Raw genomic sequence first — 26,046 nt, 5'->3', positions numbered from 1 at the left:
ATGAACATGGACTGTGTCCAACATGATTACCTTGTATCTACCCCAACGCTTAGAACAGTGCTTGGCACATAGTAAGCACTTAACAAATACCTCAATTATTATTATTATCCCCGACATATGGGTCTCTTGCCAGGAAGTCTCAGGTTGCTGACTGAATGCCCCTCAGGTATTTCATCTAAAAGATCCAAATCAGCACCTGCCGGTTGCAGATGAGAGGCCCACTCTTGGGATGGGTGTCACAAGGCATCTGCCTGGTGACTGGTGTCTGGTGACTGGCTTTGGGCTTTTTACTCATCTCCTGCTCTCTGGGCTCCTGGTTTTGGCCCATGCTGAAGCAGTCCTGAATGAACTGTGGGTGTGTGGGTCAGGTCAGGCAGGGAAGTGGAGCAGACCTGGCCACTTGCCTTTTACTCCAATGTCTGGATGTGTTTTCAAGGAAACCTTCCAATTTATTCCTTCTGGGGAAAGAAGACATCTTAGTTTTGATATTCACCCAAGTCCCATGGTGTTTATGGAAATATTCTTGCATTCTTCTATTTCCCCTTCCCTAATCTACGTTAATATCTGTCTTCCCTAAAGACTGTATGAGCCTTTTGGACAGGGATCTCCTCTGCCAACTCTTCATTCATTCAATAGTATTTATTGAGCGCTTACTGTATGCAGAGCACTGTACTAAACGCTTGGAATGTACAATTTGGCAAGAGATGGAGACAATCCCTGCCCAGTGACGGGCTCACAGTCTAATCGGGGGAGACAGCAGAGCAAAGCAGAACAAAACAAAAACAAGACAACATTATCAAGATGAATAGAATCAAGGAGATGTACATCTCAATATCAAAATAAATAGGGTAATAAATAATATATACAATAATAATGTTAATAATGTTGGTATTTGTTAAGCGCTTACTATGTGCCGAGCACTGTTCTAAGCGCTGGGGTAGCACTGTGCTGAAGGGAAGGAAAGGGGGAGGAGCAGAAGGTGGGCAGGGGAGGAGGAGCAGAGGGAATGGGGGACTGAGTGTGGGAAGGCCTCTTTTAGGAGGCGAGGTCTCAGTAGGGCTTTGAAGAGGGGAAGAAAGTTAGTTTGGCGGATGTGAGGAGGGAGGGCATTCCAGGACAGCGGTAGGACGTGGGCCAGGGGTCGACGGCGGGATAGGCATGAACGGGAGTCCGTGAGGAGGTGAGCGGCAGAGGAGCAGAGTGTACCGGGTAGGCAGTAGAAAGAGAGAAGGGAGGAGAGGTAGGAGGGGGCAAGGTGATGGAGAGCTTTGAAGCCAAGAGTGAGGAGTTTTTGTTTCATGAGGAGGTTGATAGGCAACCACTGGATGTTTTTAAGGAGGGGAGTGACATGCCCACAGCGTTTCTGAAGGCAGATGATCCGGGCAGCGGAATGAAGAATAGACTGGAATGAGGAGAGACAGGAGGAAGGGAGATCAGAGAGAAGGCTGACACAATAATCCAATCAGGATATTATGAGAGCTTGTACCAGCACGATAACCGTTTGGACGGAGAGGAAAGGGCAGATCTTGGCGATATTGTAAAAGTGAGACCGGCAGGTGTTGGTGTCGGATTGGATGTGTGGGGTGAATGAGTGAGCTGAGTCAAGCTGAGGTTGAGGCCTGTGAGGGAAGGATGGTCGTGCCGTCCACAGTGACAGGGAAGTCAGGTAGAGGACAGGGTTTGGGAGGGAAGATAAGGAGCTCTGTCTTGGACATGTTGAGTTTTAAGTGGAGGGCAGACATGCAGGCGGAGACATCCTGGAGGCAGGAGGAAATACAAGCCTGAAGGGAGGAGGAGAGAACAGGGGATGTAGATTTGGGTGTCATCTGCATAGAGATGATAGTTGAAGCGTGGGAGTGAATGAGTTCACCAAAGGAGTGAGTATAGATGGAGAACAGAAGGCCAAGAACTGACCCTTGAGGAACCCCAACAGTTAGTGAATGGGAGGGGGAGGAGAAGCCCACGAAGGAGATGGAAAATGAATGGCTAGAGGAGAACCAGGAGAGGATAGAGTCTGAAGCCAAGGTGAGATAAGGTGTGGAGGAGAAGGGGATTGTTGACAGTGTCAAAGGCAGCTGAGAGGTCGAGGAGGATTAGGATAGAGTAGGACTCTATTGTGTTATACTCCCCCCAAGTATTTAGTACAGCATGAAGCAACATGGCTTAGTGGAAAGAGCACTGGCTTGGGAGTTGGAGGTTGTGGGTTCTAATCCAGGCTCTACCACTTGTCAGCTGTTTGACTTTGGGCAAGTCACTTAATTTCTCTGTCCCTCAGTTACCTCATCTGTAAAATGGGGATTAAGAATGTGAGCCCTACAGGGGACAACCTGATAACCTCGTATCTACCCCAGTGCTAAAGACAGTGCTTGGCACATAGTAAGCGCTTAACAAATACCATCATTATTATTATTATTAGTACAGTGTTCTGCACACTGTAAGCATTCACTAAGTGCCATTGATGATTTATTGATTGGTTGTTTATGGATTGCTGGAGAGCAGTGACTGTCTCCACAGAAAGAGGAGACAACATTGGGAAGGAGGCAGAGGGGTTTGCTGAGAATCCACCAGCCCAGATTAAATGCTGTAATGCTTTGGCCGTTCCCCAAATTTCCGGGGGGAAGGGAGAGGGGCGGGAAAATAGCCAATTACTTAATCCATTAAATAATTCAGCAAATTAAGGGTGGGAGTAATCATTGGAGACAGAATCTAGAAAATTGTTTCCCGGTGACCTGAACACAAGGCTGGGAATCAGGACTGAATCCACTCTCCAAGCCCTTGCTCTCCTCCATTTTCTGGGCCACCTCAGTAATCAATTAGTCAGTTAATAGTCTTAACTGAGCATCTTCGTGTGCAGTGCACTGTACACAGCACAATACTTGAGAAGCAGCATGGCTTAGTAAATAGAGCAGGGGACTGGGAGTGAGAAGGACCTGGGTTCTAATCCTGACTCCACCACTTGTCTGCTGTGTGACCATGGGCAAGTAACTTCACTTCTCTGTGCCTGTACCACATCTGTAAAATGGCTATTAGGACTGTGAGCCCCATGTGGGACATGGATTATGTCCAACCTGATTAGCTTGTATCTATCTCAGCACTTAGTACAGTGCCTGGCACATAGTAAGCACTTAAAAAATGCCACAAAAAAGAGGACAGTGAACTTAATAATATTCGCCAGCATTTAGAACAGTGTCTGGCACTTGGTGAGTGCTTATCAAATACCACAATTATAATTCTTATTATGTGATTCTTTCTGCTGCTCTCTTGCAAACAGCGGAGCCCATATTAGCCACCAGCCCTGGTGTGACTCTCCTGTTCATTTTGGCTTGAGAAATGGCAACTTCGTTTGGGGAGAGGATAGGGTTAATGTTGATGGGGGCTTTCTCGAGCAATCTGCTTTACAAGATAACAGTAGGGTTTCCTTGATGTAACAACCGGACATGTGCAGTAGCAAAGATGATGATTTTTACTTAACAAGAGGTTCATTTGACTGATCATGCCAAATGAATGAGAGATGCCAGCTCACACCAAGCCTGCTTAGTGGACGGTGTGGGTGGGGAAGGAAGTGGCCCGTATCCCTCCACCCACTGGGCAACATCCGCATCAACCGCGTCAGGGAACCCGGGAGCCTGAGAGCGGAAGAGGGGCCCTTTAGCCCCAGGAACCCAATGTTTGCTGCTTTTGCCACTGGAGTCTGGCCGCTGGGCTCCTGGGTCCCTTTTGGTTTGGCAGTCTTTTGGCAGAGAGATGTGCTCTGCCGCAGGCTGAGGGTCTGCAAGTCCCAGCCAGTAAACTCAGCTTTGTTCACATAACAAGTGTCACTTGTCGTCGGATCACTGGAGAGGATCTGGGGAAGGAGTCGCGTGGTCCCTTGGTTCACACTTTTGAACGACGGAATTGGTCGACTCCAAATCACCAACAGTGAGAGGTGTACAACAGTAGAGTTAATATAGTGCTCTTCGCACAGTAAGCCCTCAATGAAAATACCACTGAATTAATCCAAGGTATCCCTGCCGATCCTTCGACCGTTGGGAATGCCAGGGCCTGCTTAACTCGGTACTTGCCATGGGGCATTCTGGAACTGAGGAAGATACAGAAAGGTCAGAGGACTTCCCATTAGAACTCAGAATTATTGGCTTCTCAATAACCATTTTCCCATCCCATCATGTCCCCACTCTTCCCTCCTGCCACCCCCCACCAATCTCCCATCCTTTCCCCTATCTCCTTCACTTCCCTTCTTTTCAGTCCCATCCCCTCCTTTCCCCTTTTCCTTCCCTCTCCCTTTTCCCCACTTCCCCTCCCTTCTCTTCCTCACCTCCCCACTTTCCTGGTCCTTTTTCCCCTCCCCTCTTCCCACTTGTTTTCTCCCTTTCCCCTTTCCTTCCATCTCCCGCACCCTCTCTCCTCATCCCCTCTTCTCTTTCTCCTTCCTGGAGGTTCAGCGTCAAGTTGCTAAGACCCAGGGGTGTAAATTATTTTAATTGTAATATTTGTTAAGCGCTTACTTTGTGCCAGGCACTGAACTAAGCTCTGGGATGGATACAAGCAAATCGGGTTCAACACAGTCTTTGTTCCACATGGGGCTCACAGTCTCAAACTCCATTTTACAGATGAGGAAACTGAGGCCCAGAGAAGTGAAGTGACTTGCCCAAAGTCACACAGCAGACAAGAGGGGGACCCGGGATTAGAACCTACGACCTTCTGACTCCCAGGCTCGTGCTCTATCCACTACACCTTTGCCCTGACTAGCATTCTTGCTGAGTTCAGTAAGCTCTTTGTGGGAGAATACTACTACTACTGCTTCTAACAATAATCATATAATAATAATTGTGTTATTTAAGTGCTTACTATGTGTCAAGCACTGTTCTAAGCACTGGGGAACATACAAGATAATCAAATCAGACACCGTCTCTGTCCCACAGGGCTCACAGTCTAAGTAGGAGGAGAAACATGTATTAAATTTCCATTTTACAAATGAGGTAACAGGCCCAGAGAAGTTAATAATAATAATAATAATAATAATAATGGTGGTATTTGTTAAGCGCTTACTATGTGTAAAGCACTGTTCTAAGCACTGGGGGGTTACAAGGTGGTCAGGTTGTTCCATGTGGGGCTCACAGTTTTAATCCCCATTTTATAGATGAGGTAACTGAGGCACAGAGAAGTTAAGTGACCTACCCAAGGTCACACAGCAGGCATGTAGCGGATCAGGATTAGAACCCAGGTCCTCTGACTCCAAGACCTGGGCTCTTTCCACTAGGCCACACTGCTCCTCAACTCTTGCATCTCTTCGGCCTCCATTGATAAAGAGAACCCAGAATAGACTCCTCTCCCAATCCCCCTCCGACTACCCCCTCCCCACCCCTACACACCCCGTCCCTCTGTCAGCTGCCCACAAACTCCCACTGTTTCCTTGGGGGCAAGGAAATGGCCACCGAATGATCATTCTCTTCTCTTGTCTCCCATCCACAGCGATCTACAATTACAATGCTTCCCAGGACTCAGAACTGTCCTTGCTGATCGGAGACACGGTTCACATTCTGGAGATGCATGAAGGTATGTGCGGATCCCTGATGACTGGGAAAAAGGGACAGCTCTCTGTGGGGTGGGGGGCAGCATCTGTTAATGGGGGGCTTCCTGAAGCCCTCAAGGCTTTACTTCTCGTGACCTGGAGTATTTGAAAACATTAGGTTCCAAAATGCCTTCTTCCCTCCCACCCCCCCTTCCAGGAGATTACAGAGAAGCAAACTGAATGTGGGAGTAAATAATGAACTTTGAAAGTGTCTCGAGGTAGCAGAATGCACTCGTTTGGGAGGCAGTGGCTGACAGCTGGAACGGAAGCCTCCTGCTGCCCCTCAGGTGACCCCCAAACCAGGAGAGGAATGACTCACTGACTCGTACTGAAAGACAGAACATAGGGGGTCACAGGGCCTTGCCAGAGCTGGGTCTCGGTAGGCAGCCGGAGGGGAATGAGGACCCAGTGGTTGGCATTGGAGGATGGCAGCAGGCGTTCCCAGAGAGCAGGGCAGCTTGGTGTGAGGTTGGTCCAGAGGTGTAAGGGGCAAGTGGGCAAGGAGACCAATAGAGGGTGGTGCCGCCCGGATGGTTAAGGGGAGGATGCTCTTAGGAGGCAGTGGGAGGCCCTCCCAAGAGTAGAATTTAGCAGGTAATGGGCCCCTCTTCACCTATGTTTGAGGGTGGCGGAGAGAGGTGGCAAAGGAGGGGAGAGGCGGTGTAGTTGTGGGATGTCACCCCCCTCCTCAAAACTCTCCAGGGGTTGCCTCGTTCTCACCTGTCCTGCTGTCGACCCTGGGCCCATGTCCTACCTCTGGCCTGGATTGCCCTCCCTCCTCACATCAAACTAGCACACTTCCCCCCTTCAAAGCCCTACTGAACGTTCACCTCCTCCAGGAGGCCTTCCCAGACTGAGTCCCCCTTTTCCTCTGCTCCTCCTCCCCTCCCCATCGCCCTGACTCCCTTCCTCTGCTCTACCCCGTCCCCGCCCCACAGCATTTAGGTATATATATATATATACATATTTATTTTATTAATGATGTGTATATATCTATTATTCTATTTATTTACATTGATGCTATTGATGCCTGTCTACTTGTTTTGTTTTGTTGTCTGTCTCCCCGCTTCTAGACTGTGAGAGTATTGTTGGGTAGGGATTGTCTCTCTGTTGCCAAATTGTACACTTCAAGTGCTTAGTACAGTGCTCTCCACACAGTAAAAGCTCAAAAAATACGATTGAATGAATGAAATTGTGTGCGCCTCGTGGGCAGGTCACATGTCTACCAACCATATTATATTGTACTCTCCCAAGTGCTTATTATAGTGGTCTGCACACAGTAAATGCTCAGTCAGCACCACTGACTGATGGACAGATGGATGGATGGGGTTGGATGCCAGTTGGAGGCAATGGACTGTACCCAGCCCTGCCTTGAACAGGGAGGACGATTGGGTCCGGGCTAGCTGGGGAACCCACACCTGCACTGAGGCTGGCTGGATCCGGCCAAGACATGCAATCCCTGGGGGTTTTCTTGGCTTGGGGAAGGGAAAATCATCTGGGCTAGGCCTCAGTTCTGATCGTTAGATTCTCTGGAGATAGGAAATCCTCAGGATTCCCTCAGGCTTCTCTGATTCACTGTGATTTTCCTGTCGCAGTGTTGAGAGGATTTTCTGCCCCCAGACCTTGTGTGGAATCAATCAATCAGTGGTATTTGTTGAGTGCTTAATGGGTATAGAGAACTGTACTAAGCGCTTGAAAGAAGAAAAGGATGAGGGGTGGGGGAATTTCCCAATGAGGGAAGTGCCCAATAATGATAATAAATAATAATAATTATGGTATTTGTTAAGTGCTAACTATGTGCCAAGCACTGTTCTAAGCACTGGGGTAGATACAGAGTAATCAGGTTGTCCACATGGCACTCATGTTCTTAATCTCCATTTTACAGATGAGGTAAGTAAGGCACAGAGAAGTTAAGTGACTTGCCCAAAGTCACACAGCTGACAAGTGGCAGAGCCAGGATTAGAACCCACAACCTCTGACTCCCAAGTCCATGCTCTTTCCACTAAGCCACTCTTGCAGGAGCAGGGTGCTGTGAGTGTGGAAGTCTCCACAACCAAGAGCATAATAATAATGAATAATTATGATATTTGTTAAACGTTTACTATATGTCAAGCACTGTTCTTAGTTCTAGGGAAGATGTAAGGTAATCAGGTCAGATATCGCACTCAGGGCTCACAATCTAATAATAATGATGGTATTAAGTGCTTACTGTGTGCCAAGCACTATTCTAAACCCTGGGGTAGATACAAGGTAATCAGGTTGTCCCACGTGGGGTTCACAGTCTTAATCCCCATTTTACAGATGAGGTAACTGAGGCACAGAGAAGTGAGTGACTTGCCCAAAGTCAAACAGCTGACAAGTAGAGCTGGGATTCGAACCCATGACCTCTGACTCCCAAGCTTGGGCTCTTTCATTCAGTCATATTTATTGAGCGCTTACTATGTGCGGAGCACTGTACTAAGCACTTGGAATGTGCAATTCAGCAACAGAAGCAACCCCTGCCCAACAACGGCTCACGGTCTAAACTTTCCACTATGCCACAGTGCTTCACGAATCTAGGAAGAAGAATAGGTGTTGAATCGCCACTTTACAGATGAGGTTATTGAGGCACAGAGAAGTGAAGTGACTTGCCCAAGGTCATGCAGCAGGAACAGTGCTGAGCTGGGAACCCAGGTCCTCTGACTCCCAAGCCCCTGCTCTTTCCCCTATAGGACCTGCTGCTCCTCACGAGCCAGAAAAAGGGGCTTCATTGACTCCTTCCACTCTTGATACTGCACACTCAGGGTGGGGAAGGGATGGGAGCTTTGGTGGCCTTACTCTGATGAAGGAATGATACAAAATGCCAGAGAGGGATTGAGTTCTGATTGGCAGTGGGCCGAGTGAGTCCTCCCGAGCCCAGAGTCCTGGCAGACAGTGGGTACTGCAGTCTGGGGACAGAGGGAGGGCAAGTTTGCAGCTGGAGAGCCTTAAAAATATGGATCCTTTACAAAATAGACACAGGTCCAATTCAGTTATCCACAGTGCCCAGATCCAAGGCCAGGGCAGATGTGGGGCTATTCTGGACAACTGAACTTCCCTATTTTAATCATAACCCAGTTGCATTCAGTCCCTGTCTAGACAGTAAGCTCACTGTGGGCAGGGAATGTGTCTGTTTACTGTTCTGTTGTACTCTCCCAAGGGCTCAGTACAGTGTTTTGCACACAGTAAGTGCTCAATAAATATGATTGAATGAATGAATAAGCTTGTTGTGGGCAAGGACTGTATCTGCTAACTCTGTTGTATTGGACTCTCCCAGTGCTAAGTACAGTGCTGTGCACATAGTAAGCACTCAATAAATACCAGTGATTGTATTTAAATAAAATAACTTTTAAAATTAATGGCGGTGAAGTAGTATAGTCTTGTGGTTAAAGCATGGGCCTGGGAGTCGGGGACCTGGATTCTAATTCCGGCTCTACCACTTGCTTGCTGTGTGACTTTGGGCAAGTTACGTAGCTTCCCTGTGCCTCAGTTTCATCACTTGCACAATGGGGCTTCAATCCCTGTTCTCCCTACTTAGAGTGTAAGACTCAGGTGGGACAGTGACTATGTCTGGCCTGATTAACTCATATCTACTCCAGTGCTTGATACATAGTGAATGCTTAATAAATGCCATAAAAAAAATAAGTGCTACAGGGAGAGTTAATAATAATTATAGTAACGATATTTGTTAAGCGCTTACTATGTGCAAAGCACTGTTCTAAGAGCTGGGGTTGAAACAAGGTAATCAGGTTGTCCCCCATGAGGCTCGCAGTCTTAATCCCCATTTTACAGATGAGGTAACAGAGGGACAGAGAAGTTAAGTGACTTGCTCAAAGTCACACAGCTGACAAGTGGCAGAGTCGGGATTAGAACCCATGACCTCTGACTCCCAAGCCCATGCTGTTTTCACTAAGCCACGCTGCTGGTTTGTATCATACACTTATTTGGAGGTGAAGAACTGAATGCTCAAATGCATTCAAAAGTCCATTTTGTCCTCCCGGAGTCCTGCTGTAATGCTCTCCCATGCCTTAAAGCTTTCATCAGCATAATATCACTGTTCTCACATGGAGCCTAATGTGTCCATGCTCTTTGCCAAGCTATTTTCTTCTGTACAGAACTTGCAAAAGTCCAGATGGTCCAGAAAAGTCTGGAAAACTGCATTTTCTGGCTAATTGCATCCAGATACTGAGTTCTTATGTAATCCATGGCAGATAATCAGAAGTGGATTGTATCCATAAGTAGGCAAAGGTGGGAGTGAAAGAGTGGGCATGAGAATACATCAGGAGTAATGAAACTACGTGACAGTCATCGTAATTATGAAAAGCAAGCAGACGTAATCATCATTGCTATTTACTGAGCAGCTACTGAGAGTGAAGCACTGTATTAGGTTCTTTGGAAAGTACAGAGAAGTAAGGCTCGTGTTTCCTGCCCTTAATGGAGTGAGCAGAAAGATGTTTTTCCGCAAAGAGTAGGAGCACAGATATCACAGGAAGTAGTGTGAATGTATCAGGGTGAAAGAGCCGAATAAGAAATCGGATACGATACAGGTGGCATATATTAAAACAATTGCAGTGTGCAAAGCTCTAGGCTAAAGCACTGGAGGAGATGGATACAAGATACTCAGATCAGACATAGTCCCTATCCCATATGAGGCTCACAAACTATGAGGGCAGAGAAAGCAGGCTGACTCATCCAAGGTCACACAGCAAACAATTAGTGGAGCTGGGTTTAGAACACAGATCTCCTGACTTCCAGGTCCCAGGCTCTTTTTATTAGACCATGCTGTGAAGAAATACACAAATGAAAATAGGCATCGATGCATATGTTCTGAGGCTAGGAAAAGCTAAGAAAAGCAAGATATTAAATTTCGATTTTAATGGAGAGTGAAGTGGTTTATGAAGAAGTGGTTTAGTAAAATTTGAGTAGTATGTTTATTGAGCATTCACTTGGTGCAGTGCAGTATGCTAAGTGCTTAGGAAGTTCAAAACCAAGCAAGTCACTACACATTCCCTGCCCACAAGGATATTCCACTCTAACAGGGGAGACAGACATCCAAGTATAAACAGGGTAACCAAAATGAATAATTGAATATAAGCTCGTTGTGGGCAAGGAATGTATCTACCAACCCTGTTGTATTGTACTTCCCCAAGCATGTAGTAATCAATCAATCAATAAATCGTATTTATTGAGTGTTTACTGTGTAAACACTTGGGAGAGTACAACACAACAGTATAACAGACTCATTCCCTGCCCACAACGAGCTGGCAGTCTAGAGGGGAAGACATACATTGCTGTGAATAAATAAATTATAGATATGTACATAAGTGCTGTGGGGTTGGGTGGAGGCGGGGGCGAGTGGTGAATAAAGGGAGCAAGTCAGGGCAATGCAGAAAAGAGTGGGAAAAGAAGAAATAAGGGCCTAGTCAGGGAAGGGCACTTGGAGGAGATGCATCTTCAATAAGGCTTTGAAGGTATGGAGAATAACTGTCTGCCGGATTTGAGGAGGGAGGGCTTTCCAGGCCAGAGGCAGGGTGTAGGGAAGAGGTTGGCGGCGAGATAGGCGAGATTGAGGTGCAGTGAGTAGGTTGGCATTAGAGGAGTACAGTGCTTTGCACACAGTAAACGCTCAATAAATGCCCCTGGTTGAATGTACACTATGCTTCAGATTCACAATTTGATTGTAAGGAGTCAGGTAGGCTGCAGTTGGTTGAAGTAGAAAAGTGATTTAGTAATGCAGAAATGTAAGAAAGGGCCTGTTCTGTACACGGCCATTTTCAGAATTACCACACAGTTGTTTCCTGAAAACCGCTTCTTAAGTCAAAACGAGTTTTTTCATGGGGACACTGTTATGGATGGGGGATTGGTTCCTGAACCAAAGCTGGATATATGCTCTTCCATTAAAAGTGACCTAGGATTGTTTGCTCAGTCCATTCTGAATGAAGTCTGGAGTGACGTTCATTTTTCATTTGTGTTACGAGTGAGTCAGAGCAGTCCTGCGGTAGGTAGGGCCACTTCATAGAAATTAAATGGAAGTGTCGACCCTCCCTGGTGACTCAGACTAGTGACCACAGGTAATACCCTCGCTAAGGCTCTCCCACTCATTCCCCACCTCCTCCGCCTCCTGGCCCTCTTTAAATTTTCTTCGCTTCAACCCCCAACATTGTGACTTTTATGTTGTTTGCCCATTTCCCCGAGCCTCCAGAGCCAGTGCCCAGTAGGAGGCCTGTGCGGCTGAGTTGAAACCAATGTGTTGTACAGCTCAGCAGCGGCTTGGAAATTCAGAAACCTTGGAAGTGCTGTCTGTCATAACTTGAAACACCTTTTGTCAAAGGCTGACATGTAATATGCTTTAAATCATTTCGTAAGATTTTAAAAAGAATCATAAAAACCCACGAAGACAAATGAGATGATCCATCGATAGTCTTGAGCGCCTACCCTGTGCGGAGCCCTGCACTAAGTGCTTGAGAGAGTACTTTGGAAGCAAAAGACCCTTTTGGTCTCTGTCTTCAAGCCACTTACCACTGAATAGGTAGAAAAGGGCTGTGGATTCCTTAGGATAATAGGATTGTTTTTTAGGTTGTGAGCCCCTCAGGTACAGGGACCACGTCTAAGGCCCAGATGTGTATTTTTTCCCAGAGTTCCATTCAATAATTTGCACACAGTAAGACTTTAATATATTTGATTCCGACTACAGCTGCTATTGCTGCCGCTGGTGTGCTGTGAGTCCTTGTTGTTGGACTATATTAATCCTTCTCCAAATTGACCGTCTGGCTGTATTGCACAACCCCGATGGGTGGATACCTCATCCATCCTCCTGGCCTTTGGAGCCTCGAGCCGGTTCCAGGCAGAGCCCCGATGAGGGGTCGTGGGCTTTGCCTCTTTGGCCCATCGCTGCCAGGAGCCCTTCCTCGGGGTCAGAAACTGATCGTTTCCCCGGCACATTGCTAACGGGAAGTTGTGGTGGCCCCGTGTGGTGGCTCGGGCCCAGGGGATGAGGACACCAGACCTGAGGGCCGACCACTTGGAGTTGGCTTTCTTGCTAAACGCTGCAGGGGTCAGTTGGGTAATGTGGGGCGGGAAATATGCCCTTGTTTCAGACACTGAGAGGCAACGAACTAAAGCAACTGTGTGGGCTTCTGTCGGTCATTCAATCAATGGTGGGTTTTTTGTTTTTAAATGGCATTTAAGCATTTGCTCAGTGTTCCAAGCACTGTACTAAGTGCTGGGTTAGGTACAAGTTCATCAGGTTGGACAGAGTCCCTGTCCCACATGGGACTCACAATCCATCCCCATTTTACAAATGAGGTAACTGAGACACAGAGAAGGTAAGTGACTTGTCCATGGTCACACAGCAGACGTGGCAGATCGGAATTAGAATTCAGATTCTTCTGACTCTGCAGGCTCAGGCTGTATCCACTAGGCCATGCTGTGTGCTGAGCACTGTACAAAGTGCTTGGGAAAGAACAGTAGAGTTCAGTAGAGTTGATAGATGTGTCCCCTGCTCATAGTCTGGCAGTGAGTCACATGTATTTATTGAGCACTTACCGTGTGCAGAGCACTGTACTAAACACTTGGAGAGTACAGCACAACAAAAGTGATAGACCTGTTCTTTGCCACAGGAGTTTACAAATGGAGAAATGAGAGATTATAGGATTTGTACATATGCATTTTGGGGCTGGAGGTGGGCAGAATTTCGAATTGTTAAGAGGTTTGGATCCAAGTGCATAGGTGATGCCGAAGGGAGGGCAAATAGAAGAAATGAAGGCCTGGTGTGCTGTAAAATGTTTCCCTGCCGAGCTGGGGTTAATGGCTCACTGACCTGTTTTCCTGAGGAGGCAGGAACTGAGCTGAGAAGGGCAGCCCTTCAGGTGAGACCACACAGTAGCAAGGCAATTATTTTTCGAGAGCCTGGATTTCTTCAGATAGGTGATGAGAGGTTCTTGTTATCTGCTGGGACTGCTTCTGACTCTAAGTAAGGAGAAGATTGCCTTCTGTTTCAGGCTTCTCGCTGAGAAGTGAAGAAGAGGTGCTGGCAGTCCCCAGGTGATAGAGAAATGATGAAAAATTAATAATAATAATGTTGGTATTTGTTAAGCGCTTACTATGTGCAGAGCACTGTTCTAAGCGCTGGGGTAGACACAGGGGAATCAGGTTGTCCCACGTGGGGCTCACAATCGTCATCCCCATTTTACAGATGAGGGAACTGAGGCACAGAGAAGTTAAGTGACTTGCCCACAGTCACACAGCTGACAAGTGGCAGAGCTGGGATTTGAACTCATGACCTCTGACTCCAAAGCCCATGCTCTTTCCACTGAGCCATGCTGCTTCTCAATTGTGGCCTGGTGGGAAGAGCATGAGTCTGAGAGTCACAAATCTTGGATTATTCATTGTCATCATCAATAATGGTATTTATTGAACACTTACTGTGGGCAGAGCACTGAATATGCCCTCTTTTCTTTTCTTCCTCTCCCTTCTTCTTTGCCCTGACCTGCTCCCTTTATTCATTATTAGTACAGTGCTAAACGCTTAGTACAGTACTCTGCACAGAGGAAGCGCTTAATATATATGATCGAATGAATTCATTCATCCCCCTTCCCAGCCCCACAGCACTTATGTACATAGCTGAAGTTTATTTATGTCAATGTCTGTCTCCCCCTCTAAATTGTAAACTCATTGTGGGCAGGAAATTTGTCTGTTATATTGTCGTCTCCAAAGTACAGTACTCTGCACACAGTAAGTGCTCAATAAATATGAATGATTTGAGTGAATAATAATTATTGTGGTATTTGTCAAGTGCTTACTATGTGCCAGACACTGTACTAAGTTCTGGGGTGGATACAAGCAAATTTGGGTTGAACAACAGTCCTTCTCCCACGTGGGCTCGCAGTCTCAATCCTCATTTTACAGATGAGATAACTGAGGCACAGAGGAGTGAAATGACTTGCCCAAGGTCATACAGTAGACAAGTGGCAGAGCCAGGATTAGAGCCCATGACCTTCTGACTCCCAGGCCTGTGCTCTATCCACTGTGCCATGCTGACTATACTAAGTGCTCAGTACAACAGAGTTGGTCGTTAAATTCCCTGCCCACAGTGAGCTTCCGGTCTAGGTGGGGAGACAGACATTAATATTTATATTAATAGTTCATAATAAATAATTAATAGATATGTACATAAGTGTTGTGAGACAAATACACAATGCCCAGAGGTCACCTAGGCACTACCACTGGTCAGGTGTGTGACCTCGAACAAGTCATTTGACCTTCCTTGTCCTCAGTTTGCTCCTCTATAAAGTAGGGAAAATGCCTGCCTCGCCCCACCATACAGGAATTTGAAGATGAAAGACAGTTCTCTAAACCGGGGAGTTGCGTTCTTGACACAACTCACGGTTGTAGTACACCTTGGTCGATGCTGTGTTCAGGCACACAACCGCTTTGCCAACATGGTGTTGGGTTCTACCCACATAGACAGCATGCTGTCAGAAGGATGTTTCTCAACTCCCCAACAGCACCTACCCAGCATGCGTGCCTTTCCAGCACATGAAGTAGCACAACCTTTGAAAGAGTGGACTGTAATTGATGTGAAAGTGCTTTGGGAATTGAAAGCACTCTTCAAATGAAAGAAATAATTACTTATACTACTTTTCTCCCTGATCTTTTCTTTCTTTTAAAAAATAAACTTAGAGGAAATGCCTTCAGCACCATTTTGAAGTGATCTAAGTCCAGAATCCTAGATCAGACTCTTAAATCCACCTCCTGTGTGTCTCACTCTGCACATCCAGGCCCCTCCATCCTCTGGAAGCTCCTCAGAAGAGAATATTTCCTTTCTTCTGCTCCCAGTCCAACTGTCTGACCCTCTTTGCTCTCCCCAAAACCCAGATTTCTCAGGTAAACAGGCAGGTGGACTCTTCACCCTTCACCCCCTCTACATTTGCCCTCTTTGTCTCTGTGACCAGAGTGCTCCAGGCTGCAGGTTGATGAGGGAGGGAGAGATGTAAGGAACGCCTCTCATCTTTCCTGGCTCAGGAGAAGAGATTAAATGTGGTCTCTGAGTCCATTTTTCAGGGTAATTAAATGCTGTTCTGGTGCCAGGACAATCCTCTGCATTGTCTTCCTGAGCTTCCCCGCTGCCTGTTCCTTCTTAATCAGAGGACAGAGCAGGAGCGGCACCCTCTCTGTTCCTGTCCTCTAAACCCCTCTTCTTTCCGATAATGCCCCAAATCTGGCCCAGCTCAGGTGGACCTGGGATTATCCCTCAGCCATCCCTGCAGCCTCCTTTGTTACAGATTTTATTTCCAAGGCAATTTGGGCAGATTCCTGAGAAATCAGTCCATCATTGGTGTTGATTGATCGCTGTTTATTGAATGCTTACTGTTTGCAGACTGGATTAAGTCCTTGGGAGAGCACAAAATGGTAGTTGGTAGTCCTGCTTTCAAGGAGCTTTTAGACAAGGATGAGTTGACAGACATTAAAATGCATTACAGCTGGGTAACGTGACACAGAATAGGGACTTGTGCATAAGTGCTGTGGGGCTAGAGGTGGGGTATTTATTCATTCAATCAAATTTATTGAGCACTTACTGTGTGTAGAGCACTGTACTAAGCGCTTGGGAAGTACAATTCAGCACAAAAATAATAATGTTGGTATTTGTTAAGTGCTTACTATGTGCAGAGCATTGTTCTAAGCGCTGGGCTAGACACAGGGGAATCAGGTTGTCCCATGTGGGGCTCACAGTCTTAATCCCCATTTTACAGATGAGGGAACTGAGGCACAGAGAAGTTAAGTGACTTGCCCACAGTCACACAGCTGACAAGTGGCAGAGCTGGAATTCGAACTCATGACCTCTGACTCCAAAGCCCGTGCTCTTTCCACTGAGCCACGAAAGACAACGGGCTCACAGCCTACGAAGGGGGAGACAGATATCAAAACAAGTAAACAGACATCAGTAGCATCGTTATAAATAAAAGGAATTATAGATATATACACATCATTGATAAAAAAATTAATACAATTATAATTAATAAAAATGTACTTATACACGCAAGTGCTGTGGGGCAGGGAGGGGGGTAAGGAAAGGGAGTGATTTGGGGCAATGGGTAGGGGTTGGGGGAGCAGAGGAAAAGGGGGCTGAGTATCAAGGTGTTTAAGCGGCACAGGTTCAAGTAATAATCATAATGGTATTTGTTAAGCACTTACTATGTGCAGAGCACTGTTCTAAGTGCTGGGATATACAAGGTGATCAGCTTGTCCCAGGAGGGGCTCACAATCTTAATTCCCATTTTACAGATGAGGTAACTGAGGCGCAGAGAAGCTAAGTGACTTGCCAAAAGTCACACAGCTGACAAGTGGCGGAGCTGGGATTAGAACCTACAACCTCAGACTCCCCAGCCTGGCTCCTTCCACTGAGTCACACTGCTCCCCCCCTAAATAGGTGATAGGGTTGGGAAAAGAGGAGTTCACCAAGGAAGACTTCTTGGAGGAGCAGCATGGCTTAGTGGGTAGAACATGGTCCAAGGAGTCAGAAGGACCTGGGTTCTAATTTCAGCTCCACCACTTTTCTGCTGTGTGACCCTGGGCAAGTCAGTTAACTTCTCTCTACCCCAGTTACCTCAGCTGTGAAATGGAGATTAAGACTGTGAGCCCCATGTGGGACATGGACTGTGTCCATCCTGGTTAGCTTGTATCTACCCCAGTGTTTAGTTCAGTGCCTGGCATCAAGTAAGCACTTAATAAAATACAATTTAAAAAAAGATATGATTTTAATAGGCCTATTCAGAGGTCGCATGCCCAGCTTGCACGGGGGTAAGTTGCATTTTCCAGCATCCGTGCCTACGTGCAAATAAAGTCTTTCTTGGGAGAGATGGGAACCCATAAAATGCAGTTAGTCAGTCATATTGATTGCTTACCGTTTGCAGATCACAGTGCTAAGTACTTGGGAGAGTACAATATAACAATAAATAGACACATTCCCTGCCCACAATGAGCTTACAGTCTGGAAATTCATTCATTCATTCAATTGTATTTATTGAGCACTTACTCTTTGCAAAGTACTGTACAAAGTTCTTGGGAGAGTTACAATATAAGAAATGGATATGCAGAGAGGCTGGTTTTTTTGAGTCTTTGGTTAAATTTGTCCATTTGTAGGATTTGATGCAAAATTTAAATTGCTAGCATAAAAGAAGCAGTGTGGTCTAGTGGAAAAAGCATGGGCCTGGGAGTCAGAGGACCGGGGTTCCAGTCTCGGCTTTGCCAGTTGCCCGCTCCGTGACCTTGGGCAAGTCGCTGAACTTCTCTGAGCCTTTTTCTTCAACTGTCAAATGGGGATTAAACCCTACTCGCTTCTACTTAGACTGTGAGCTCCATGTGAAACAGGGTTTGTGTCCTGATGCTCTTGTATCTGACCAGGTTCTTAGAACAATGCCCGACACATAGTAAGCACTTAAATACTATAAAAAATAAATAAAATAAAAAATAAAAAAGTATTTCCATTTCAGTCTTAGAAAACTTCATATTCTTTCACCATTTCCCTGCACAGTTAACTAAACTGGCCAGAGATGCAGACCAGTCTGCCCTGATCTCTTGATGGTCGCTGCCTAGTGGTCACTGTTCTGACCCTCTCCCTTGTCCGGGCAGTCACCTGGAAGAGTATTCACCAACTCTTATTTCCTTCCCCATTTGAGGTTCATTGTTAGATCACTTTCACCAAGCAAACAATCAATCAGTGATATTCAGTGCTTACTGTGTGCAGGGTACTGTGTTAAGTGCTTGGGAAAGTACAATAGCATGGTACAGTGGAAAGAGCACGGGCTTGGGAGTCAGAGTTCATGGGTTCGAATACCGGCTCCGCCACTTGCCGGCTGTGTGACTTTGGGCAAGTCACTTAACTTCTCTGTGCCTCAGTTACCTCATCTGTAAAATGGGGATTAAAAAAACTGAGCGCCCCACGTGGGACAACCTGATTACCTTGTATCCCCCAGCGCTTAGAACAGTGCTTTGCACATAGTAAGCGCTTAACAAATACCACCATTTTTTACAATACAACAGAGTTGGTAGATGCCATCCCTGCCCAAAAGGAGCTTACAGGCTACAGTGAGCCAGTCTTCATAATGGAGTCTTAGAGCAGTGCTTGATACATAGTAAGCAAAAGGCAGATTTTTAAAAATATGGCCAAAATTAAGGCTCTCCAACTGAAAAGCACACAGTAAGTACTCAGTAAATAACATTGATGAATTGATTGATCAGCATCTGTCGAAGAAAAAGCCTGGTGGAAGTTTGTTCTCTAAGTCATGTTCACCTGGAAGACTTCAACCAGCATGCCCAGGTGTGATTGGCCTTATATTACCTGGCTTCCTCCTTCTGCTCCCTGCCTCCCTTTTTTAATGGCATTTGTTAGGTTCTTACTTTGTGCCAAGCACTATAGTAAGCCCTGGGGTAGATACAAAATAATCATGGTTGGACACAGTCGCTTAACCACATGAAGCTCACAGTCCAAGTTGGAGGACTTCCAATTGGAAGAAAACCCAGGAAAGCAAAGACATTCCTGTGGGGAGCCCCTGAGATGGAAGGCAGGAAATGAAGGGCCTGCCCAGCTCACTAAGTATGGTTGGCTCTGTGAGCTTTACCTCTGTCATTTGGATTTCTTTGATTCAAGCTTCCAACTCCGAGGCGGCCTGAGCGAGGCTTCTCCTGGGCAATGCGGAGGGAGAGAGTAACCTGGCTCCAGGGCAGTTGGGAATACCTGCCAGGTTCCAATTACCCATTTTAGGGGACCCCTCTGGCTTGCCTCTAGATAATTCTTGGGGTCTTGCCCCCACTCTCACCTCCTTCCCTATCTTAACTGAGATGCTGCAAAGGGGGAAGTAATAATAATAATGATGATTATAAGCGCTTCCTATGTGCCAAGCACTGGGGTAGATGCAAGGTAATCAAGTTGTCCCAAGTGGGGCTCACAGTCTTAATCCCCATTTTACACATGAGGTAACTGAGGCACAGAGAAGTTAAGTGGCTTGCCCAAGATCACACAGCAGACAAGTGGCGAAGCAGAGATTAGAACCCACGACCTCTGACTCCCAAGCCCATGCTCTTCCCACTAAGCCATGCTGCTTTTCCAGAAGAGAAGCAGCATGGCATATTGGATAGAGCATGGGCCTGGGAGTCAGAAGGTTATGGGTTCTAATCCCGGCTCTGCCCCTTGTCTGCTGTGTGACTTTGGGCAACTCATTTCACTTCTCTGTGCCTCCATTACTGCATCTGTACAATGGGGATTAGGACTGTGAGCCCCATATGGGGCATGGACTGTCCAGTCTGATTAAACTTGTAGCTACTCCAGTGCTTAGTAAGTGCCTAGCACATAGTAAGTGCTTAACAAATACCATTAAGTAGCAAATGGGTCCCCCAGCTCTTGACCTTTCGAGCAGGTTGCCCTTCGGTCAATCTTCTGGGACCAGAGTCTTCACCTGAGGGATGCCACCCTGTCCCCTGTGCCACTGCTTAGGGCTAGAGTAGGGTCTAGGGACAACCCTGGCAGTGGCTTTTGGGAGGTTAGCCCCATATCACTCCTTGGTGGATGGGTCCTAAGCTCTCTTGCTCTTACCAGAAGCAGGTAATGTTTGTGAAGTGTTTGAGCTCCTCCAGGCCTCCCCAACCCAAATCAAGGCCCTGGGTTTCAATAGCCTGCTAAAACCAAGCAGCAGGGACAGATTTACCAAAGAGCACCACATTCCCAATGTTCTGAACAGGAAGTGAAGAGGATCCCAACAGAGTTGAGAGAGGCAGATAGAAGGATGTGATTCATTTTCCACACTGGACCCCCTTGGACACACTCACGTATACAGTTAATTGTGTATTAAGTACTTACTATATTCCAGGCACTATACTAAGCATTGGGGGCAAATACAAGCAAATGGGGTTGGATACGGTTCCTGTTCCCAAGGGGCTCATGGTCTTAATCCCCATTTTCCAGAGGAGGTAACTGAAGCGCAGAGAAGTGAAGTGATTTGCCCAGGTTCACACAGCAAGGAAGTGGAGGAGCCACCATCAGAACCCAGAAACTTCTGACTCCCAGGCCCATGCTATATCCACTAGGCCACGCTGCTGCTTCTGTGTAAAGTGCCACAATTCTGCTTTAGATGGCAGCCCCGGAAGATGAGATTCACCCTGTTTGCTTCCACCAGGAGGGCAGCATTTTCAATCTAGTTAACAGCACAAAGCCCTGTTCTGTGAGATCTCATTGTCTGGATCTGACTCTATCCCAATGCTTCAGCATAAAATCTGGCCAACTCAGCTCGGACTGTTTACCGGAAAGAAGCAGAATTCAGGAACGCTGGGCTCTACAAATCCCCAGTCACGGATTTCTCTTCGGGGCACTTGGTGAAGAGAATCACAGGTGACCTCCTAAAATGGATCAAACAGACTCTAAAATCCCTGACAGAATATACTATCCAGCCAGATTTTGAAGTTTAGTCATAGAGGAGGCTGGGCTCCTAGGTTTTCAGCTGGGCATTTTTGCAGTTTTGAAGTTTCTGGCTGGCATCAACCTCGGAAAATAGAGATAAATTTGTAACAATATGTCCCACTGGACCTGGATTGGTTATACAGTTTGTGGATTATGCAGACCCCTTATTTCCCCTCTCGCCTGCTGTATTACGATGTTGTTACAGCTCTTTCACCCCTGGTCCAAGAGAGGAAGTGAAACTCTGCCAATCACTCTTGTTGATTAGCAGCGCTTGTGAAACACATTTGTCTAACTTGAGGTGTGTAGATTTCATTTCTCCATGGCCTCTCTCTATAATAATGTTGGTATTTGTTAAGCGCTTACTATGTGCAGAGCACTGTTCTAAGCGCTGGGGTAGATAGAGGGTAATCAGGTTGCCCCACGTGAGGCTCACAGTTAATTCCCATTTTACAGATGAGGTAACTGAGGCACAGAGAAGTTAAGTGACTTGCCCACAGTCACACAGCTGACAAGTGACAGAGCAGGGATTCGAACTCATGACCTCTGACTCCCAAGCCCATGCTCTTTCCACTGAGCCACGCTGTTTCTCTTCTCTATGTCCTGCCTGCTTAGATTGTCAAGAAGGGGCTGGGATTTAAACCAAATTTTCTCCATCTCTTAATTTGGGATTCTTTGTCTTCACCCCCAAAGCTGTTCACTTAGCATCTGGCTGGGTGGCCCTTGGTCACTTTCCACATCTACCTGTCACCCTGGATGCAGCTGGTCAGCCACTACTGGTCAGAGCTGGTGATATTGCTATCACATGTTTTGGGCCTTGGAGGTGTAGGGGAGAGATTTATAAGAAAATAGAAATATAGGATGGGGCCCATTGTTTCTACCCACACTGTTGTATTGTACTCCCCCAAACATTTAGTAGTTGTACTCTGCCCTCAGTAAGTGCTCAATAAGTGTGATTGATTTACTGATTGATTAGAGTACACCTTTGCCTAATCTTTCTCCCAGGCGATGACCAGGAGGGTGTCCCTGAGCCTGGTGTGTGAAATCCCCAGTGCTCAGGGTCCACCTTTGGAGGTGAAGCTGAAAGCCATTAGAGGAAGAATGGGTTTTTGACAACAATCTGGCTTTCAAGTCAATTGCTGCCCTTTGGAATTTCTTATCTGGTTTTGATAACCTGTGTTAGTAACCTTTCTATCTTCTTGGGGGTCAAGGAGTAATTCACTCCTCCTTCCTCTCTAGATTTTTTTATTGTCATTATCTGAGTCTTTCCTTTTTAACTCCTTATGTGCCACTGCTTCCTTCCAAGATTTTTTTTCCCCTGGCCGTGGGTGGGAGTTTGTCCTGTCCTTCTGAGAAACGAGTGAAATGTCCTCCTGGAGCAGAGCCGGGGCCCAATAACTGGAGACCTGGGGCTCAGCCTGGGCCATCGCCCTACACAGAGCATGCCCAGCTGCCTGTGGGACTTCCTTGGACACACAGATCTAAGGTCGGTGTTCATGGAAACCTCTCCATGCCCTAGGGTGAGGACTTCCTGCAAGCGGTGCTTCTGGTTGAGGCCAGAGGGGTTTTCCAAAGAGTGAAAGGTGAGGATGCAAAATTATTCTCTCAAGAGCAAAACTGGAGCAGCTCCAGAGGGAAGAAAGAATCTTCCCTGGCAACAGCTAGCAGCAGCTTAGGGATTGGCTTACCAGCACCAAGGAAGTTTACCAGTGATGCAGCCGTACCCTGCAAAGTAAGGACCTGGAGGAGCCTAGTCACAGAAAGTGAGAGTGGGTCAGTCTGCCCACCCCCATTCAGGGCATCTTCTGGCAAAAGAGAGCCGTGATCCAAACTCAAGAGAAAATGGCCCAGGACTTCCTTCCCGCCTCCTCAGAGTGAGTCACTTTCTAAAGGCTTTTAGACTAATATTTCTCAGGAAAGTAGTAGAATTAGTTAATCAATCGTATGTTTTATATGGATAGATAAAATAGCGCATGGTTTTGGGAGTCAGGAAGACCTGGGTTCTAATCCCAACTCTGCCACTTGTCTGCTCTGTGACCTTCGGCAAGTCACTTCACTTCTCTGTGTCTCAGTTGCTTCATCTGTAAAATGGGGGTTAAGACTCTAAGCCACATGTGGGACATGGACTGTGTCCAACCTGATTACCTTGTGTCTACCCCAGCACTTAAAATAGTGTCTGGCACGTAGTAATTGCTTACCAAATACAGACAAAAACATAAAAAAATTGAGGGCTTACTGTGTGCAGAGCAGTGTACTAAGCGCTTGGAAGAGTACCATATAATGATATAATAGAGTTGGCAGACATGGTCCTTGCCTTCAACAAACTTACAGTCTAAAGGGATATAAATAAAAGAGTATCAGATATCTACATAAATTCTGTTGGACTGAGGGAATGGTAAATAAAGGGTATAAATCCAAGTCCGAGGGTGACACAGAAGGGAGGGGGAGAAGAAGAAATGAAGCGAAAATGAGGGCTCAGTCAGGGAAGGCCTCTTGGAGGAGATATGCCTTCAGTAAGGCTTTGAAGGTGGGAAGCTTTGAAGGTGGGCAGTGAGATAGATGAGATCGAGGTACTGTGAATAGATTGGCATTAGATGAGTGCAGTGTGCGGGCTGTATTGTAGTAAGAATGCAGTGAGGTAAGGTAGGAGTGGGCAAGATGATTGAATTCTTTAAAGCCGTTGGTAGGGAGTTTCTGTTTGATATGGAGGTGGATGGGCAACCACTGAAGGTTCTTGAGGAGTAGGAAACATGGACAGAATGCTTTTGTAGAAAAATAATCCAGACAGCAGAATGAAGTATGGACTAGTATGGGGATAGACAGGCAGCAGGGAAGTCACTGAAGGAGGGGCAATAGTATTTACTGAACATCTACTCTGGGTAGAGCTCTGTAGTTAGCCCTTGGGACTGAAGGCACAGTAGTCAGAAGACATGATCGCTACTTTCAAGAAGCTTAGCCTGGTTCTTTGAGATCTAGATTCATGTGGGTATATTCTGCCCATATATATTAGAGTGGCTAAGAACATTCACATTCCAGAGGTACCCCAAGGTTAAAGGCTAATTCAGTCCTGCAAACAAACGTAAAATTTTAATGTTTCTCTTATGTAATATGGCCTGGATTCCCATTTCCACTCTGTTCAAGCCAAAGAATTAGGAACACAGCTCTCTCAATCAGTCAATTGATCAATTGTATTTATGGATTTACTGCCTTCAGGGCTCTGTATTAAGCTCATGGGAAAATACAATATAGTAGAGTTGGTAGACACGTCCCCTGCCCACAAGGAACTTAGAGTCTCCTCTTCCGAAGCCTCGTGAAGCTTTTTCCAACTCCCTTGCCCTCCCTCACCTAGAGGAAGTGTGTTTTGTTCATTCTTCTGCACTGGTATTTGTCGCGAGGCCCCAGTTCGTACCAACCAGGACCTTCCTGGACACGGGTAGCCTCGGTGACACATAGTACAAGTCAGACCACTCCTCTGATCACCAAGGTTAATGTGGAAAGTTTTTTTACTTAGTTTTACCAGCATGCAAGGGAGTGACACATACATACACTCACTCACTTTGCCACCCAAGGGTCCAATACCAGTCTGTGGTAAAAAGGAGCTCATTCTGCCAATGCTTCATCTTTCTTTCAAGTGCTGCTCTCCTGCTGCTTCTGCTTCTCCAGCATGCTCTTGTGCCTGCAGGTGCCCCTGCATCTCAGCGTGCCCTCTCATGATTCAAAGCAACTGCCTTTTATCTGCCCTGGGCATGGCAGCTGTGGCTCTACATGGCAGTCATTGATTGGTCCAGGCCCATTACCAGGTAGTACAGGGAGAGAAGGCCACACCTCCCTCCGTGCTCTGCCCCTCTCCAGGCTGGAAGTCACCTATCTCAGGTAGAGCCCATCAGTGGCTTCGCAAAGTCTCTTCCTTGTTGTTGTTCATGGGATGGTATTTTGTTAAGCGCTTACTATGTGCCGAGCACTGTTCTAAGCGCTGGGGTAGACACAGGGGAATCAGGTTGTCCCACGTGGGGCTCACAGTCTTAATCCCCATTTTACAAATGAGGTAACTGAGGCACCGAGAAGTTAAGTGACTTGCCCAAAGTCACACAGCTGACAAGTGGCCGAGCCAGGATTCGAACCCATGACCTCTGACTCCAAAGCCCGTGCTCTTTCCACTGAGCCACGCTGCTTCTCTCACAAACAGTCATTAATAAGGCAGCTTTTTAATAATGTTGATATTTGTTAAGCACTTACTATGTGCAGAGCACTGTTCTAAGCGCTGGGGTAGACACAGGGGAATCAAGTTGTCCCACGTGGGGCTCACAGTCTTAATCCCCATTTTACAGATGAGGTAACTGAGGCACAGAGAAGTTGTGACTTGCCCACAGTCACACAGCTGACAAGTGGCAGAGCTGGGATTTGAACCCATGACCTCTGACTCCAAAGCCCATGCTCTTTCCACTGAGCCACGCTGCTTTATGGGGTCACCACAGTATTCAGCAGTACTGGGAGGTTGGGGCAAAGTGCATGCTCCCATTTTATCTCCTTTTCATTTTTTTAGTGACCCCAGATACTGCAGGCAAATGATAAGGGAGTCCAATTCCATTTCCTCCCACTAGCGTCCTCTCAGAAAAGAGTCGTCTCAGAGGGAGAACTAGATAGGAGGGCCAGAAGCTCCCATGATGCAGAGCATGGAGCACTAGGCTCTGACCACAGGCCATTCTAAAAGGAGAGGGAAGGCGGGTAGCGAGCCAGAGGGAAAGATGGAGGAGGAGCAGAGAAGAGGGCTGGACATCCCCATGGCGGGTCAGTAACCTCAGCGTGAGCAACAGTACTTTCTGCTTAGGTGGAAGTTTCCTTGGAACTCTGCTAGAGATGAGGATGTTTCTTTTGGCTCTTCAAACTCCCATGTCTGTCACCGGGAAAGAGAAATGTCTCATAGAAGATCATCTTTCTGCACTAGATGCCAGTTTTTTTTAACACACTTCCTCATATGCCTGAGTGACTCTGTGAGGATTTAGCAGGCTGC

At 46.7% G+C, this 26,046-nt stretch overlaps 1 protein-coding gene across 2 annotated transcripts in view; it reads left to right on the top strand.

Moving 5' to 3' along the window:
- The window catches only part of DOCK5 (dedicator of cytokinesis 5), a 216,750-nt gene that overhangs the window by 57,611 nt on the left and 133,093 nt on the right, over positions 1-26,046 (top strand). For both annotated transcript variants that reach the window (XM_029065133.2, XM_029065132.2), the window contains exon 2: positions 5,470-5,553. In XM_029065133.2, the coding sequence (XP_028920966.1) occupies positions 5,470-5,553 (84 nt within the window). The remainder of the gene's footprint in view (positions 1-5,469; positions 5,554-26,046) is intronic.

This window comes from Ornithorhynchus anatinus, chromosome 5 (assembly GCF_004115215.2).
Source record: "Ornithorhynchus anatinus isolate Pmale09 chromosome 5, mOrnAna1.pri.v4, whole genome shotgun sequence".
Lineage (NCBI taxonomy): Eukaryota > Metazoa > Chordata > Mammalia > Monotremata > Ornithorhynchidae > Ornithorhynchus > Ornithorhynchus anatinus.
Note: the sequence above shows the minus strand (reverse complement) of the source record. Positions and strands in the feature narration are given on the sequence as shown.